The 19,694-nt window shown below is 46.0% G+C and overlaps 1 protein-coding gene across 7 annotated transcripts; it reads left to right on the top strand.

Moving 5' to 3' along the window:
• The first annotated feature begins 28 nt into the window (after positions 1 to 28).
• On the top strand, positions 29 to 11,730 carry LOC119171647 (isoamyl acetate-hydrolyzing esterase 1 homolog). Of its 7 annotated transcripts, none has more exons than XM_075892211.1 (7): positions 29 to 368; positions 523 to 688; positions 774 to 829; positions 953 to 1,235; positions 1,663 to 1,750; positions 2,753 to 2,874; positions 11,431 to 11,730. In XM_075892211.1, the coding sequence occupies exons 2-7, from the start codon at positions 617 to 619 to the stop codon at positions 11,614 to 11,616; spliced, it is 807 nt and encodes a 268-aa protein (XP_075748326.1). In that variant the 5' UTR covers positions 29 to 368; positions 523 to 616; the 3' UTR covers positions 11,617 to 11,730. The 7 variants fall into 7 exon arrangements, with proteins under 7 accessions (XP_075748326.1, XP_075748325.1, XP_075748328.1 ...); XM_075892210.1 differs by having other exon boundaries at positions 520 to 688; XM_075892213.1 differs by having other exon boundaries at positions 29 to 372.
• Positions 11,731 to 19,694: the final 7,964 nt, after the last annotated feature.

Genomic DNA, 19,694 nt, shown 5'->3' with positions numbered 1-19,694 from the left:
CCAGCCAGGCGTTCTGTGGCCAGCCGGCCAGCTGGAGCCCGTCGATCCCGCGCATACGCATGTGACATGCCGCTCGCATGCCGATGTAACATTGGCCGATGAAACGAAAGTGTTCTCTCATGAAACCATAGATTTGAAACCAACGATTGAAGTTGTTTAGATGTTCTGCGGCGATTGTATCGATGCTCTTGCCTTCAGGATATAGATGCTTTTTGCAACACGGACTTCGCATGGCAGGACTAGCTGCACGTTTTCTACCGTGACATTCGAGCTTAGTTACTGCGCTTTTCGCTTTTCTAAGCAGAGCAGGCATCCTACTTAGCTGAAGGTATCGCCTCTGAGACTGTGACGCCGGTGACGCGTCTCGCGCAAGTATAAATTCTTTTCATGCGTGCTTCAAAGAAGCGTTCACATGCATTGTATCAGCGCTCTCACAGCCTTCCCTCAACTCTCCTTCGTTCCAGCCCGTGCACCCCACAAGGGCTGCTGAAATAGCGTCTTTTTTTTTTTTTTTTTCAGCAGAATAATCAAGTCTCGTACACTCGACATATATGGTAGAAACGAAACCAACCGCCTGAACGCATGAATCTGTGTTTCCAGCCTGCTTACGAGAAACATGAATCCCAGCTGCCTCGTTCGCAAGGTCGTCTACCCGAGAATATTTTTATTTGGAGACTCCTTGACGCAGGTGAGCAGCTTGCTGCGCATATTTGTGTATACATATAGGTTGTCAATTTCGTTTTTCTTTCCTCCTCCTTTTTTGAATTCTGCAGCGATCTCACTCTGACGAAGGCTGCTGGGGTTCCCTCGTGGCCGAAGCGTTTGAAAGGTATTTCGTTCGTTGTGCCAATTTTTTTAAAATCCTGCTGCAGCACAAACAAAAGCCTCTCACTCGTGCCTTGTAAAGCTTTACTCATTTATTTCAAGGTATTTCGTGCCGACATTCATACAGTGCTTCAGAACTCAGTCGCTGTCGCTATAGTTCTGCATGCCTGGACCAGTGGTTCTCCCGCAGGCGGTGCGATGTTGTGGTGCGAGGTTTCTCTGGCTACAACACACGCATGTGTAAGTATGTCCTGCCCAGAATTTTCGGTCCCGAGGATGCAGCAAGCGTGGCGGCATTTGTCATTTTCCTTGGAGCAAATGACTGTAGCGAGCCCACAGACCACGGAGCTCAGAATGTTCCTTTGAAGGAGTTCACCTCGAATCTCGAAGAAATGCTACAGCATCTGAAGGTAGGCATTGAATTCACCATGCATAAATAGAAGGGAACTTTGATGGCAGTTTGTATTAATTGAAACACTCGATATCATTGTGTGCGACTCTAAGCTGTTGTGTTTATTGAGACATCACTTCAGTAGTGCATGTAAATTTCAGTGCTATCAAATAGATCCCACGACGACCTTGTTGCCAGTCGTGTTCGTCATCTATCTTGGTCACAGCTTAGAAGCACAACCACATGAATTAACCACAGTGAACTTGGAAAGACAACCAAGAAACACCAGCTGCTTGTGTATTTTGTGTAGTCACTTGTGACTAAAAGCCTTCTTTTCAGCACGGTCACTTTTTAGAGCATGTTGCAGCCAGACGAAAATTCTAAAATGTATATTCTGTTGTTGAAAGTTCACAGCATGTTCAAGAAATACTGTAACTCCCATTCAGGTTAGCGGTGTGCCCATGAGCAAAGTCATCCTTATGACACCTCCTCCTTACTGCGACGAAAAATGGGTGGCTTGGTGCAAAAAAACTGGTAAGCGAATTGGTGGCGACCAGTCATTTTTCACGATTTGCACACATGCGGCTTGACATTTTTATGTAGCAAATATTTTAGTTTTGCCTCCAAATATTCAAATTTTCATTCATCATTGTTGTTATATTGAAAGTTACGTAGGCTTATCGGAAGTTCTGCCTTGAAGGACCCAGAGGCAGTGCCAGGATTTTTTTACTGGGAGTCATCAACAATAAACGAGTTCCTTCAGAGGAGCTAGGAGGTGGGAAAACTCGGGCGTTTTCCTTTAACTGTGTTTGTCTTAGGGGGGCAAAGAGGGGGCAAGTGATAATTTCAGGGGCGCTCCAGCTCCCCTGTGCCCCCCCCCCCCCCCTGGAAGGACACCTCAAAGAGCAATTTTTCTAATCTGTTCGTTAGTGGAGGAGTTGAAATAAATTGGACTGGCATGTTATTTTGCCACCATGAAGGCAGCATGGTAGAAGAGCAACTGTCAGCAGACTCCTATTATTTGCAAGGGGCACACCTTCCCTAAGTCTTTTGGTGTGTCATGTTCTGTGATGTTCTGAGCCCTCCATTTTCACACTACAGTGTCATCTCTTACTTGGCAGGCGTGATCACCCACTGAGCAGCATACACGCTACACTAGCACCCAGTGTTCATACCTGGCATGCTGTGTTAGTCTACAAATCTATGACCGTGAAAATGTAGGCAGTCGCAAATACAGGAACATACTCACTTAAATATAATTGTGCTCAAATTGGCAAATCTGCATGAAATGGGATTCAGTAATTTTATAAGAGACTTGCTCTAATACCACCTTGCACTAACATTTCCGACTGCCACAGTTCAATCACCTTTTTAATGCTAACCAGCAACTCCAGTTTTTTTTTCATGGCATTCTGGGCCCCTGTGCAGTTGTCATGATTCAGGTAGTTAGTGTACGAGCTGCTTGACCAATGAGGATATGTGTATAAGCAGTGAACAGTTGATGTCTGCAAGGAAACCATTTTTGTTTTTTGACAGGCAGGGATCTGGCCAGGCGCAACTTAGAGACGGTCTCCAGATATGTGGACGCAGTTTCTAAAGTTGGTGAAGAGCAACATGTCAAAGTCATTAACGTCTTCGCTGCATTCAAACAAGAACAGGTGAAGGCCATCATACAAGATCTATGGTAGTTTCATGCATAGGGTTAAAGGGTTGTTTGTGCTCGTCTCAACATATTGCTAGCAACACGAGACATGCTGCCATGACTGCATGTTGAAATAGAATACAATGATTTCGCTCCTATATTACAGAGAATTTCTCATCTTGACTTACCTGAATTCCTTGTTCCATAAGGACAAACTAGCTCATTTAAAGTTTCCACATTTGAAATGAACCTACCCAAGCATGGTTCATCCAACTGAACCACTTGCAATATGATGTAAGTCATTGGGCTGGTATGACACTCTCAGCAATGGAACTGTGTATAAAAGAAGCACACATGCACATATATATTGCTACGTGCCAGTGCATGGAGCTGAAGAAGACGAAGCAGATAGACTGGCACGAGCTAATCTGTGTGGCTGGCGCTGCTCGCCTAACCGTCTGTAAATACATCGGTGACTACCCCTCTGAGTCAGTCTCCTTCACGTAACATATTTGGTGGAGTTGTGCGATCCCCGTCCTCGCCACGGAACTCCGAAGCGGACGCTCACTCGCGGCTTACAACATGACCACCCAAGACTCGGCTACATCCTCTCCGGTCGCTCCCCCTTCTGCCCGACCTGTCAACCCAGTGCCCGCAACAACATTCGTGACGCTTCCCGCGCTCAAAGACCCCGGCGTGTTCTCGGGCAGCGAGGGTTCCGACGTCGACCAGTGGCTACGCCTCTACGAACGCGTCAGCGCCACTTACAGGTGGGATCCCACTCTTATGCTGGCAAACGTCATCTTTTATCTCGACGGAACACCTCGTGTTTGGTTTGATAACCACGAGCATGACATAACAAGCTGGGACAGCTTCAAGGCAAAGATCCGTGAGCTTTTTGGCAACATCTCTGGTCGTCGTGAAGCTGCGAAAAATGAGTTGTCGACTCGCGCACAATCTTCCACGGAGCCCTACATCGGTTATATTCAGGCTGTCCTTTCACTATGCCGCCAAGCTGACGAAAATATGTCTGAACCTGAAAAAGTTGCCCATATCCTAAAGGGTATCGCCGACGACGCGTTCAACTTGTTGGTATTCAACAATGTGTCGTCTGTTGATGCCATCATTCAAGAATGCCGCCGGTTCCAACAAGCTAAAAGCAGACGCATCTCCCATCAGTTCCAGCGCCTCCCGAACACCACTGCGACGTCCTCATGTCTCGACACATATCATCCACCAGACAACTGTGACAACTTGACGCGAATCGTCAGGCGGGAGCTTGAAGCGGCTGCTCCAGCTAAGGTGGGAACAACGTCCCCTGACCCCTCTCCGCCAATTACGTTGCCTCTCATTCAAGCAGTCGTCCGGCAGGAAATCGCCAGCTTGGGAATTCACTCTATCTCACCGCCTACCCGCACCGACTACCAGCCCCGATACACGCCTGCACGTCCCTTCCCGACCGGCTCTCCCTCAACGTTCCGTAATCCGTCCGCATGGCGAACACACGATGACAAGCCGATATGCTTCTCGTGTCACAGAATCGGGCACATTTCTCGCCATTGCAGAAGTCGCTGGGGTCCTCCTGCACAACCGTCCTCTCGTCCCTTATATGCACGTCCTGCCTATCGCCATGAGACCAACCGCGACCATTTTGCCCAGCAACCTGCTTCTGAACGCCGCTACTCCCGCTCTCCATCCCCCCAACGTCGCCAGTCTCGTTCTCCACAGCCCCGCCGACCATCTTCCCCCGCCTTCCCACGAGGTTCTCCGACGGAAAACTAAGCGTTGCAGCCCCCGGAGGTGGCGCTGCATCGCTCGGACTGACCGAAAATCCTCTTTTGACGATACCGACAAAACGGAACCTCATAGACGTACAAGTAGACGGCCTACATGTCACTGCTCTTGTCGACACCGGCGCCCAACTTTCCGTGATGACGAGTGATTTTCGCCGCAAGCTCAAGAAGGTTCTCACACCTGCGACCACCCAGTTCGTCCGTGTTGCGGATGGTGGCATAGCATCGATCATTGGAATGTGCTCCGCTCGTGTGAGCATTGCGGATCGACACACAGTTGTTCTCTTCACCGTCCTTGATAAATGCCCCCACGACGTAATCTTAGGCCTCGACTTCCTATCCGCGCATTCTGCCCTCATAGACTGTTCGACCAGTACGCTCCGTCTACACTTGCCCGCAACAGAACCTCTTACACAACGGCCGAGTCGCCTCTGCACAACGGGACACGCGCGCCTCCCTCCACAGACACTGACCTACATAGAGCTCGTCTCAATACCACCAGTTCCCGACGGTGACTATGTTCTCACCCCTATCACCGATGTTCTCATAAGCCGTGGCATTACATTACCGCACACCATTCTGTCCGTCGCAGGAAATTCTACGTGCCTCCCAGTTGTCAACTTTAGCTTCACACCTCAAGTTTTGCCGCAAGGGATCTCTTTAGCGTTGCTCTGCACCTTAGAAGACAATGCGGTAGATGTTTTCGCGATGGCCGCCCCTTCTGAACCCCACGCTCAACATCAGTCTGCCACTTGCTCCGACAGCGCTATTACTTCGATGATCGCTTCCAACTTAACACCGCAGCAGACTGATGAGCTCCACCGGGTTCTGCTGTCCTACATCGACGTATTTGACATCAGCGGCCGTCCGTTGGGGAAAGCTACCAGTATGAGCCACCGCATAAACACTGGTAATGAGCATCCTATTCATAGGCGCCCATATCGGGTGTCGGCGGCCGAGCGTCACATCATCCAAAGTGAGGTCGACAAAATGCTCGCCAAGGACATCATTGAGCCATCTTGCAGTCCTTGGGCTTCTCCTGTAGTGCTAGTCCGCAAGAAAGACGGTGCATGGCGTTTCTGTGTGGATTATCGACACCTAAACAAAATTACCAAAAAAGACGTCTACCCTCTGCCACGAATAGATGATGCGCTTGATTGCCTCTATGGGTCCCACTATTTTTCCTCCATAGACCTTCGTTCCGGCTACTGGCAGATAGAGGTAGATGAAATGGACCGTGAAAAGACGGCATTCATCACCCCCGACGGCCTATATCAGTTCAAGGTCATGCCCTTCGGCCTTTGTAACGCTCCAGCCACCTTCGAACGAATGATGGACTCCCTGCTCAGAGGATTCAAATGGTCCACATGTTTGTGCTACTTGGACGACGTCATCGTCTTTTCACCAACGTTTGAAACTCACATAGAGCGCCTCTCAGCCATCCTGGGAATCTTCCGTCGCGCTGGCCTGCAGCTCAACTCGTCCAAATGTCACTTTGGACGCCATCAAATCACAGTGCTTGGCCATTTAGTAGACGCCAACGGTGTACAACCAGACCCGGCAAAAATCAGCGCCGTCAAAAACTTTCCTGTACCACGATCTGCGAAGGATGTACGCAGCTTTATCGGACTATGCTCCTACTTCCGACGCTTCGTGAAAAATTTTGCGCACATAGCGAGGCCGCTTACGCAGCTCCTCAAGAAAGAAGTCCCGTTTTCATGGGGCTCCGAAGAGGCTTCTGCGTTCTCGACTCTCGTCGCTCTTCTCACTACCCCTCCGATTCTGGCACACTTCAACCCTGCTGCCCCTACGGAAATCCGTACAGATGCAAGTGGGCATGGCATTGGTGCAGTGCTGGCTCAGAAACAACATGGCCATGATTGCGTTATTGCATATGCCAGCCGCCTCCTATCTGCCCCTGAACGTAACTATTCGATAACAGAGCGTGAGTGCTTGGCTCTTGTATGGGCGGTAGCGAAATTTCGACCTTATCTATACGGACGCCCATTTTCGGTAGTTACCGACCACCACGCACTCTGCTGGCTGAACTCTCTGAAAGATCCATCAGGCCGCCTTGGTCGCTGGGCTTTGCGCCTGCAAGAGTTTTCCTATTCGGTGGTCTACAAATCTGGCCACCTACACCGTGATGCCGATTGCCTCTCCCGGTACCCTGTCGACGATCCTGAGGACACTGACGAGCCCACGGAGAACTCTATCTTGTCAGTGTCCGACTTCCTTAATATTGGGGAAGAACAGAAGCGTGATCCAGAGCTGCTTGACATCATCAGCCGTATGGAATCCTCCACAAATGATGCTTCCGTTCGCTAATTTGTCATTCAAAAGGGTGTGCTACACCGTCGCAATTTCCGACTAGACGGGCCCGACCTTCTCATTGTTGTGCCTAAGCATTTGCGCCGCTGTGTTCTCACCGAACTTCACGACGCTCCCACGGCTGGACACCTTGGCGTATTCCGCACGTACGAGCGCGTCCGGCGCCGTTTTTTCTGGCCAGGCCTTGCTCGTTCGGTACGCCGATACGTCGCCACATGTGACCTATGCCAACGTCGTAAGACACCATCGCTGCTACCCGCTGGCCATCTTCAACCAATTGACATACCCGCGGAACCATTTTACCGTGTTGGGTTAGACCTGCTTGGTCCTTTTCCCACATCAACATTGGGAAACAAATGGATAGCCGTTATCACAGACTACGCTACACGCTACGCTATTATGCGAGCTCTACCGACCAGCTGTGCAACCGACGTCGCTGACTTCTTGTTACGGGACGTTATATTGATTCACGGTGCGCCGAGACAGCTTCTCACAGACCGTGGCCGTACATTTTTATCCCAAGTCATCGCCGACATTCTGCGTTCTTGTTCGACGCAACACACACTGACAACCGCTTACCACCCTCAAACAAACGGCCTTACGGAACGATTTAACCGCACTTTAACAAATATGCTCGCTATGTACGTGTCGCCCGACCACCGAGACTGGGACCTTGCCTTACCCTATGCAACTTTCGCGTATAATTCATCCCGTCACGACACAGCGGGCTTTTCGCCGTTCTACTTATTGTACGGAAGAGAGCCGACTTTACCACTGGACACAGTCATCTCAGCTCACACCTCGTCCACCAGCGAGTATGCCCGCGACGCGATTGCGCGAGCCGATCATGCCCGTCAGCTCGCTCGCGCTCGGCTGATGGCGTCGCAAACCAACCAATGCCGTCGGTACGATGCGGAACATAGAGACGTACATTTCGCTCCCGGTACCCTCGTTTTACTCTGGTCCCCTCAGCGTCGGCTGGGCCTATCCGAAAAACTTCTGTCTCATTACACGGGACCCTATCGTATATTGCGTCAAGTAACACCTGTCACCTACGAGATCAGCCCCATCTGCTCATCATCATCTACTATGCGGCCCAGTGATATCGTACACGTCTCGCGGATCAAGCCCTACAATAATGCGTCAGATAACGACCTTTAAAGCACCGGGACGGTGCCTCCGCCGCCGGGGGTCATGCTACGTGCCAGTGCATGGAGCTGAAGAAGACGAAGCAGATAGACTGGCACGAGCTAATCTGTGTGGCTGGCGCTGCTCGCCTAACCGTCTGTAAATACATCGGTGACTACCCCTCTGAGTCAGTCTCCTTCACGTAACAATATCATCACTGTGTGCAATTTATTTGTGCTGCTCCAGATGCACAACTTAGGTGCCCTGAAAGGTTGCTTTTATTACTTCCTCAGGCTAACCTCTTATGCTCGAGTCCATGCAAGAAAATAAATATGCACTTAAAGCCTTCCTAATAATTAAGAAAACTTCTATGCTGCCCTAGTTTTCCCACTGATAAAGAATGTATCTTTTTCCCTAGTAGTTAGCTTTTACAACTCCAAAGAGTATGTTGCAAGGGTTCCCTGGCAATGAGTATGTTGCAGGGGTTTCCTGGCAAAGAGTATGTTGCAGGGGTTTCCTGGGAGTAAAAAACAAAGCCATCAAATGAAATAATGGTTCATCCTGAAAGTCTGAGGTGAAGCTTTTACCTACGAAACAATCTTTTGCATGTATTTTTCAGCGCAATTTTTACTAATGGTTCAGTGTCCAGATGAAAATTTAAAGACTTCGTGGTCAATGCTCCCTGGAACTTGCATGAAGGTGTAATGTCTAAGGAAATCCGGTCTAGCTTTGGTAGCCAAGGAATTGGATGAGTACAGACATTCTGGCCCTCATCTATGCACTTTTGTTGAGAACCATGTGTAATAGTATTTGTGTGCACAGTTGAACTCACTTAAACAGTACTCAAGTGCCACAAAAATGTCATTGTTATAACTGATACAAATCGATTTAATTGATATGTGGGGTTTAACGTCGCAAAACCACCATATCATTATGAGAGACGCCTAAAACTGATACGAAAAAAAGCAATATAGGGTAATGGCAGGCTGTTGTGAGAAAACTACAGGTTTTCCCACTCACTTCAATCCATGTGCCAGCTTAAATAATCCACACGCCAGTGAAATAATCTGAGCACCAAGCTATTTAATTCACGTGCCATACATTTAATTCAAGTGCCAACTCAATTAGGCTGCATATCAGTGAGTTTAATCCAAGTGCCACCATGTTCAATCCAATTGCCAACTGCTTTATTTCAGGTGCCAGTCAGTTGAATGCATGCACCAGGAACACATGGTTTGCCACTTTATACAGTCTAATTGTCGGACTTACGTTAACATGAAGCGACAGGAAGAACTTTTCGCTCGCCTATACATGCTAGCGCTTATGAAATGAGGTGCAGTGCTATGTTCCTCTAACGTTTTGGTGTCATAGCTTCAAATTAAAAAAAACAGTGCCTATTGTATTTAAGGGTACTTAATGTATTTGCTCATAGAGTCCATGTAAGTCTATATGCTTCATTGCTACTGCATTATTCCGGCTAATCTTCTACACTATCGTATATGCAGAGACTCATGTCTGCTCAGCAGGCGGAATTTGGCTGCCGATTCGCTGATGCGTTTGCAGTGGTCTGCTCAGCCCAGTGAGAATGATGATGACCGACAGATCATGTTCTTCCGTTATTGAAATCAGAAATAACAATTTAAAACTAAACTTGCATTCCTTTGGGTTTATGTGGAATGAAGTTTTATATAAATGCATCAAAGGAGATTACCGCTGTTTGCATGTAACAGGCACCGCTAGTGTTGCTGAAGCGTTTATACTTGAAACACAAGTGTTTCATAGGATACACATAATTTTATTTTAATAAAAAGATAACAGCTAATATGAATGTAAAATATGACTTCCGTTGTCCACATCAGGATTATGGGTTTATGTCCTATGTACACTGCAGGAAGAAACCCTCTTCGAATTATCTCCAATTCTCTCTGTGCCTTTGAGGGCCTCCTAATTTCTTGATTATGTACCTGCTTTTGTCCTATCGCTGCCCACGACCAGGCTTTCCATATCTTGGTATGCATTTCGGCACTCCAATAACCATTGTCTGTCCTTCGCATTGCATGAGCTGTCCGAGTCATCTAGTGCTATACAAATCCAATTAAGAGCTTTAGTGACAAGCACAAAATATTCATTAACATGGTCCTGCTTTTTATTTCGTTGCCATTAAAATGATTTCACCCTGGCCAAGCACTTACAAACTTGTACATAGCAAAGTACCAACACTGCTCGTGCCAAAAGCGGCAGTACTTTATTTCACAAATACCAGCGACTAATACAGATAATAATGATTTAGTCTACTTTGTGAATATTATCTTATATATTGTAGGAACTGCATTTCAATTGTACTGCCATAATTATGCCCCGTATCATGCTTACTGTGCATGGATTAAACTGACTGGCACCTGAATTAAAGCCATAGGCAATTGGATTAAACATGGTGGCACTTGGATTAAACGTACTGGAACACGGTCTACTTGAGTTTGGCACATGGATTAAATAGATTGGCGTTCCAATTATTTCGATGACATGCTAATTATTTAGGCTGGCACTTAGGTTAAAGTGAGCGGGAAAACCTGTAGCAAAATATTGAACGAAATGTACCAAACAGACATTGGTGACAAGGATGCAAATGCTGCTGTTTTTTCAGACGTTTGAAAATTGGGATGCTTTCACAGGACCGCCACAAGTTCTGTATAGCCAGTGTACGACAACGTCTGAGGTTACGGATCCCAAAACATTTCAAACTTTTTACTCAAACTACATGTCTCAAACTACTCAAACTACATGTCTTAACACGCTGTAGCAGATTTCGAAAGTCAACTTTGCCGAATGGCACTACATTATGCGGTCAAGCATAACGCAAATCTGAAGGGGCGCTGCAGTACGTCGTTCAAAGGATTTCGCCTTTCATTACTTCTGTGCGCAGACACACAACAAGATTCATGGTTATAACTGATAATGCCGAATGCAGGCATTGCTTTAACCAGGTTATTTCACCCTAGAAAGCATAAAAGTTGATGGTGCAGCAGTTTTTTATTTTATAGATGATATATTGTTAAAATAGATGATATATTGTTATAGATGATATATTGTGGGATTGATTGTATATGTGCTTCATACAATGCAACTCTAGAAAAATAGGTTCCAAGCATCATGTTGTGTATCACAGCTGGATGGAAGAAAGGTGCCAGGTGATTTGTTGTAGCCACTTTTCACAGATCACTCATTATCCTAGGTGACCCTTTATATTCCAACAAATACAATCTGTCTAGCCAATTGTTCAATTAATAACAAAAATCTTGCATTTCACTGTGTTTATCTAGAACTGGCAGCGGTTGCTCCTAGACGGCCTACACCTGTCAAAGCCTGGCTCGCAGAAGCTTGCAAGATGTTTGATGCCTTTACTTGAGCAAGCTGTTGGTCCCATTCCTGCATTATTTCCAGACTGGAAATGCATAGACCCTGCAAATCCAGAGAGTAGCATAGCTTCCTGGACTCCAGACAGGTGATCGCTGTGGTGTACATTTATACTAGGCAACTTAAGTTCAAGTCCGCAGAAAAAAATATTACCAACATATCTCAATGCTGTTTGTAGGTCATTAAAGTGTTACTTGCTTACTTAATTTCCCAGATTATTGTTTTACTTATAATAAATAAAATTATGTGATTTCTCCCGAGGTAAAGGGAAGAGAGAGGAAATTTTTACGATACCCATTTTCTTTACTGCAGCTGAAAAATTACTGCTTTGTGCCTGATTATGGAATGGCGATAACAGAATACGGCATGAAACTTTTATATTATATTTTATTATGTAGAGACTATGAATTTGTGTACATGCGGCACATGCTGCGAATAGTTGGTCAGCATGAGAGTGGCTCGCGTTTGTGTGTGGCAGGTAACTGCGCATGTGTTCACTCTCGGCGCATGTGCCATGGCTCGACATTTTACTAGATGTCACGAAGGCAGCACCGTATCTCAGCATACAACTCCTTTTGCCTCCTCTCATAAGAAGCACAGAGTAGAGCAGGGATAACATGTATTCTAATGTTGAGCGTTAATACACATGGAAGAATCGCACTACTTGTAGCAAAATGAACTCTTCTACTAGACTGCAAAATATACCCCCCCCCCCCCCTTTTTTGTGTGTGACTTTGAAATGCAATTAAATAATATGAATACTAACATCATGAAAAGGATTTGAATGTGTCACTACGATTCAAGATCTCTTAATTTGAACCAAGATGTAATCACACTTTCTGGCCAGTAGTTGGTCCATATAAACTAATAACAGCCCTACAGGCTACAGCTGTTCACTAATGAACTGATGTGTCAAATTATTACTAGTGTGTAGTTACAAATAAATTCAAACTTCCTAGTGTAAATCCTGTACCTGTGAAAGAACTAATGCAGAAGTGAAGTTCTTGCAGTTACTCATTGCAGCACTGCATTTGAAACCCATGTGATCAAATGGCACAACCAATCATTGGGTGACTGCCTCATTCAAAGAAAGTCAATTCATGTAATTGCTCTGAAACAAACATTTTATTACAAAACAAAAGAGAACAATCTTCTCAAAAAAACTTTTCTTCCTACTAAATACCATATGTCCATTTTAACTATACAATATACACACACTTTCCCCAAACTCAGTTTTTAAAAACTATTGGCAAGTAAATGCAAAAAAAAGTGTGTCTGGCAAATACAAAATAAAAGTTGCAGGCTTTAATAGAGCTGCAACAGAGGCATGATGCAAATGTAAGCAAGAAGCACATTTGAATCTCTCAGATTTCAGAAGTGTAGAGCAAGAGAAAATTGACCAATCTCTTTACAAGGAATGCTGAAGACATTGCCAAGAAAGAGAGGCCACATATCTTGGCAAGATAAGATTCTTAGAATGAAAACCCAGAAGAGTCTGTGGATTGCAACAGAAACATGTGCTCAGCAAAGAGACTGAGTCCCTGCAGTTGAAGCACGGCGACCCCGAACACATACCTGAAGTGGGCTTACGTGGAGACAAAATAGTTGTAACAACATTGGGAAAGTTGGCATCTAAGAGAAGGCTGCACCTAACCCATGTTAATTTCTAGCCCTTGTTTCTAATGCTGTTTCCTTATGTGAAATTGCAGCAATGGGCTCATAACTTAACACTCAAATAAAAAAAGAGGGCGAGGGGAGGGGTAGTACTCCAGTATGTGACTGCTCTGTGATGGTAGAAAGTATCCAATTAATGCCTCCTTCTAAAGACTACAGCTAGTGTTCTCCGACTCATTCAGTTCATTGAATTTTTTTTCAATGCTACTACAAAAGCACTGCTTCTGTTACCACAGCCTACACAGTCTGCCCTTTCCTGAACCTTACCAGAGACCTCATACAGAGGCAACTAAGCTTGCACTAATTGGAAATACTGGGACCTGCCATAAAATGACATTAAAACCTTCTGCTGTGTTTGTAAGCCATTCTAGCCCGTGGCACTCATTTGTCAGGTGAGACAAAAGCATGTACAACTGACGCTGACATAATTAGAGCTAAAAGATATTGCGTTAATATTAGGTCAAGTGCAAAAGTACACTGCGGCATTAATCGACAAACACTACGGTGCTTACTCTAGATCTGACTGTATGTTGTTGCAAGATACAGCTTGACTAAGACTCTTCAATACCCAGCTGAGTGTGTATATGCCAGAGCGTAACTTTCTTCCACACCACAACTATTCAGTAAAAAGACATTTTTCTTGAAGCTGACGTGCTGGTTACTATGTGCAAGCATTCGCACAACTTTTTCACATGAAATTCATACGATGTTAGTTTTTCTGTTCCATCCACACATTAGGTTTATTTGTGCAACCTAACAGAACAGAGCTGATAGGACACTCATAGTTCAATTGCTATTGAAAGTATGCATGTAACAAAAATTTTAGGAAAAGGAAAATAGACAACTACCTCTTTGTGGTAGGAAGCCACAAAAAAACTCGTTCTGGCTTCATGCCACAAACGGTCAGTTGAGTCTTTTCCCTAGAGTGTACTAGAATGGGGGAGTGGGTCCACTGTGGCCGGCGGCAAGCGGTGCGGGTGAAGCAAAAACGGCGGAAAATTTGGTGGCGCTGCAGTAGCCTTCTCCTGAAGTGACGTCAGTTTCGGCGGGAGCGTGCGAGTCGTGCGGCGGTTCGGGCCGCACGACGCGCTGGCGGGGACGCTGAGCGCTCGATGTTGTCGTCTGCTCGACGCGCCGTCGTCTGTTCGATGCACCGTCGTTCGTGCGCTGTTTTCACAATTTGTCTCCTGGTTCTTTTTTTACACATTATTAGAGACAAAAACAAGTGACATGAAATAAAATGTATGCTTTTTTTCGTGAACGCGTAGGTTTGTATTTCCCTTTGAGCAAAGCCGTCTGGACAAAGAATACGCGGCAGACGGCACGTTTGCGTGCGCAGATATGTGTCTGCTGGTTGCATAACGGAGCGTTCCAAGCTGCTTCAAAAGATTAGAGGATGAGCACGTCTAGGCGTAGAAATTACTGTTGTGTCGTAGGCTGCCAAACCGGATACAGCAGAGTTAAAAACCAGCCCAAGCTCTCACTCTTTGGAGTACCTCAAGACGAAGAAAGACGCCGGCTATGGGACCAGAATCTCAACCGCGCTGATCGGCCCTTGCAAGTCACCGATGCCATTTGCGAGCTGCACTTCGAGCAAAAATACATACTAAGGCAATATGTACATATTATCGAAGGCCGAGAAGTATATATAGAGCGGGGAAAGCCGGAACTTCGCAGTGATGCTGTACCCATAATTATACCTCATCTCCTGAAGTGTCCTGACGAGCAGCCCACACCGGAGCAGTCAACGAAGAAGAGAGCGGCTTCACCACCAACCTGTGAAGACCAGCCGTCAAAAAGAACTGCGCTGCAATCAGTTGAGCCGCAACTGAGATTTGAAGATTGCGAAAGTGCGAGGCAAAGCGACAACGCATTTGAACTTGAAGACGTTGTCCGGCCAAACGACCACTGGGCAATGCACAAGTTTCGTCATTATGACGGAATTGCTTATGTTTCGGCCTCCCTAAGTCGTGAACTCGTAAGCATCGAAAAGACTGTGCTCATGAATTACGGTACCGACCGGAGTGAAGTGATTTGTCGGACATATGTTCGGAAGACGCTGATCTCCGAAAAGGTCGCCTATAACCTTGAAGATGCCAAACAAGTCCTGGACTGCGCAGAATCTCTTCACCCTTGCAGAGGAGCAGGTAGGGCGAAGGACTTCACCTATGACGTTCTTACGAAGAAACTGGAGCAGCAAATCTCTCATTCCGACGGCCTTGTCTTCAGTGTCACGTGCAAAGGAGCGGTTAAACAACAAGGTGAGTGCGGCAAACGTTTATTGAGACGTCACTTGTAATTGTACAATTAATCAATCAGTAACCTGTTTAATGCTAGAACATTTGTGTGGCCCCTAATTTTTGTAGTACTCATTAACATTTACGAAAGAATAGTTTGCCTACAGAAAGTGAAAGTGCATAAATTGCGTTTCAAACATGCATGGTAAAAAACTGGAAGCTCTTCATAATTTTTTTCTCGTATACTTCCAGGTTCTTCATGCATTTCATGCAAGTACGTGAGGAAAGTAATACTCACCAGAAAAAGCTACCTAAAACGAAAAGAGCGAAGAAACTCAGTCTCCACCAAACTGCGGGTCCTGAGTCAGAGAAACAAGCGGATGGCGACAAGGCTGTTGGACATTGCTGGTCGTCTCGAAGAGATGAGGGCAAACAATGCGAATGTCGCGGATAAAATACTAGAGGATAAAATATCGTCACTACCGCGAAAGCAGCAGGCAAGTGTTCGCGCTTGCTTTCAAGCTGCCAAACAAACCAGCAAGCAGGGCATGCGCTACAATCAGGAGTGGATCCTCGAGTGTTTACTCATGAAACTAAAGAGTCCCCGGCTTTATCAGCACATCAGAAAGAACGAAATTCTCATGATGCCCAGCAACACTACTTTGAAAAGATACTTGAGGTCATACGAGTCGGCCTTCGGTTTTAATCAAGCAGTAATGAACACTCTAAAGAAAAAAACCGCGAGCATGTCAGACCTCGAAAGACACGGCGGACTATTGGTGGACGAAATGAAATTGTCAGAACATTTCAATGTGACGGCGTCTGGCCAGATTCAAGGCTTCGTGGACCTTGGAGAATTTACGAAGCCCGAAGACAAGTACCAGCAATGTGATCACGGCATGGTCATCATGTTTGTGCCTTTCGCTGGAAAATGGAGCCAAATTGTGGGCGTTTTTGCGACAAAAGGAAATGTGAGAGGAGACATTTTATTGAAAATTCTCATGGAAGCTACCATCCTCGTGGAACAGGCGGGCTTGTTCGTCGACCACATCACTTGTGACGGAGCCCCCTGGAATCGAAAAATGTGGAAGCTAGCGGGGGTGTCGGCGTCATCGAAGAAAATAAATGGCGCCATACAGCATCCTGTCGACGAGATGAGGAAATTGCACTTTATCTCCGATTTCCCGCATCTGCTAAAATGCCTCAGGAATGGTCTTCTCCAGAAAGGCTTTGCAACACCAGACGGATTGGTACGTATAGATTCATGGTTGACATTTTACAAAGATTGTGTTTTTTGCATACATTGCATTACCTCAACCTATATTTCTAGGTGTCTGTGCATCCGGTTCGGGAGGCGTACCTTCTAGACAGAAGTGTTAGGACACTGAAAGTTATGCCCAATTTGACCGAGACGCATCTGGAACCAAACTCATTTGAGAAGATGAGAACCCCTTTCGCCTTCCAACTATTCGGTCCATATGTCCTACGGGGCCTGGCCTTCTACAAGGAGGACATCGAGAGAAGGTGTGGCAGCATCGAGGCAACTCAGCTGTTCTTCTCGTGAGTTGCGCCTACGTTCCAAATGAATTAAGTGTAATCGTAAACATCTCAAACGCATGATGAGCGCTCTTCTGACATACATTCTTTTTGTTTATTTTGCAGGAAGATCCAACGACTGATCACCGTGATGACTTCCAGGTTTCGGGCCGAAGCGCTGAGACCAGCTTCTACAGACGTGGCATTCCTGTCCAATTTTCTGGACTTCCTGAATGACTGGGAATCATTCAGTGACAACAAGCGGCACTTTCTCAGCGAGTCCACTGCCATAGGTTTTAGGGTCACTATAGCAAATACCCTTTCATTGCTGAAGTACCTGACAGAGAGCGTTGGATTCAAATATCTCATGACATCTCGACTTAGCACCGATCCCGTGGAACATTTCTTCGGCATCGTTCGCCAGTCAAGTGGCTGCAACGCGCACCCCTCTCCGGATGAGTTTCTAATAACCGTCAACTGCTTGTCCTTTTATAACTTGGCGCACAGTGTGGACAGCGCAAACGCAAACCCTGACATGATAAACGCTCTTGTCACTGTGCATGACAGACAGGGTCTAAAGGTCACGCACAAAAAAATTGATGATCTTATATCACAGGGAAAACTTGGCGAGGTCGAAAGCACGATTGCCACGATGCCAGAAAAGTTTGCTGACCACATCGATGTGACTTTGGAGAAGAGTGACTCGAGACTCATTTACTACACAGCAGGGTACGTGGCCAGAAAGTGTGTATTGAAGTTGGCATGCGTACAATGCAAAGAAGTGCTTCTGTTTGAGAAAGCTGTCGCGGTTGCTGAACAGCTCCCTTCGCAATTCACGGAGCAATGCGACTGGGGTGGACTTCTGTACCCCTCACGACAGCTGTATGATTTCATTGCCTCACTTGAAAACTTGTTTACTGAATGTTTCAGTGTTTCCATGTTGCACACAGATAGCATCTCTGACATCCTTTCATTGGTGAAAACTAATTTTCTGAACTCGAAAGCGGTCGGCTGTCCAGACCACAAAGATGCAGTGAGCACAAAGCTCGTTTCGTTCTACGTGCTCACTCGCCTTCACTTCTTAGTGAAGGGAATGAACAGGGAAAACGCTTCGAAACGAGCGAGAGCAAAACACTTAAAGCTTAGCAGGACAACATAGAGCCTGACGTTCCTTGAGCGACGGTGTCGAAGTCTTTCGATGATATTTATTTTGTTTTTTATATTTATGCGAAAAGCTTGCGCAGTCAATTTAAAATAAAATATTTTGCGCATATCACTTCTTTATTGGTGTCTTTCAGACTTCCTATCTATAGGTGAAAACACGTTCATGTTTCGAACAAATGTTTGCATGGACACGTACCGCAGGCACGAAGAGAAAAGGTAAAATATAACATATTTCATTAATACCTACAACGTATACCAGCACTAGATGCCGAACAAAAACTCATCATAAAACCACCGCGACGGACGTGCGTCCGCCCTATAAGTCATTTCCTACGAATAGCACAGTTGCCGTCCGATGTGACTAAACTTCCTTTGCCAACACCCTCACGTAATCGCAACAGGACTGGTTCAGTTTTTCAATAATATCACGCGTCCCTAACGAATAGCTGCAAATTTGCAGAAGGGTTCGCATACTTTAGCTTTAATTCTCGTGATAACAGCTGGTAACTTTAGTCTTGCATCATATTCAATTTGCTGCCGTGAGTCTAAATTTGCACCAAACGCAAACTTACTTATATATCCCAGTTATATTGACATTTTTAAAAGCATCGCAGTTAATGCTCATATTACACTTTCGATGCGTACGTTTTCGCAAAAGCCAAATTCAACTTACGCTCTTGATTGTAAACAATTACCGTGGAAATCACGGTACTTGCGTGCGTGACTACCTATACGAGCAGGGCGTTTCGCAATATAAACATTTAGATTTTGTTGAACTGGCGCGGAAGCACGGTGCGACGCCGTTCACGGCCACGCACGCACGAACGAAGCAACAACGCTGCGAGACTGCGCCAGACGCGCGAGCAGCACGCGAACCGCGCGAACTATCAGACTACCCACCCGTCGCGAACCGCGTGGCAAAGGGGACTTGTAACCATGGCAACCACGGCTAAGTCTTCAGGTGAAGGCGATGGTAGCGCCACCTGGATTTTCCGAAAAAAACGCCTCAGCGTGGAGCCTTCAGTGGACCCACTCCCCCATTCTAGTACACTCTACTTTTCCCTTTCTGAACCTTTCTACCACCTTGTGGGTCTCTGCAGAACTCGTTTGAATCAACAAGGGTTCTGGTAGCACATGGAAACGTCACTATAAATAGGCTGATTTTTCACAAAGGCAATTATACACTCTATATCACCAGAAGGAACAAACACGGTCTAGATAGACTCACTGAAACTTTTTGAGCAGCTTCAAAAAGCAGTAATTCAAAATGACACAACTCATCACAGTGACAGAAACGACACACACAGAAAAAGGGAGAGAGAGACATGAGTAAGGCATCGTGAGAGGTATGTGCCTGATGCCTATATGTCTGTTCCTTTTGTATCTATTTTGCCACATTAGATGTGCACAAAAACAAGCAGTTGTTACAGAACCTACATACCCACTCCTGCATGCATGTAACCTGGGGATGCGAACACTGCCTGTGTCAGTATAGGTGCATAAGCAAATTATGAGCAGCTGTTTTATGAAATCGGTGGTGGATGAAAAGAAGACAGTTC

The sequence above is a fragment of the Rhipicephalus microplus genome, chromosome 4 (genome assembly GCF_043290135.1).
Source record: "Rhipicephalus microplus isolate Deutch F79 chromosome 4, USDA_Rmic, whole genome shotgun sequence".
In the NCBI taxonomy this organism is placed as follows: Eukaryota; Metazoa; Arthropoda; class Arachnida; order Ixodida; family Ixodidae; genus Rhipicephalus; species Rhipicephalus microplus.
This window is presented reverse-complemented; position numbering and strand designations above follow the sequence as displayed.

Coding starts and splice junctions, on each gene's coding strand:
- LOC119171647 (XM_075892211.1), top strand. CDS start 617: ATGAATCCCAGCTGCCTCGTTCGCAAGGTCGTCTACCCGAGAATATTT. Junction 1,751..2,752: donor GGCTTGGTGCAAAAAAACTG/GTAAGCGAATTG, acceptor GTTTTTTGACAG/GCAGGGATCTGGCCAGGCGC. Junction 2,875..11,430: donor CTGCATTCAAACAAGAACAG/GTGAAGGCCATC, acceptor GTGTTTATCTAG/AACTGGCAGCGGTTGCTCCT.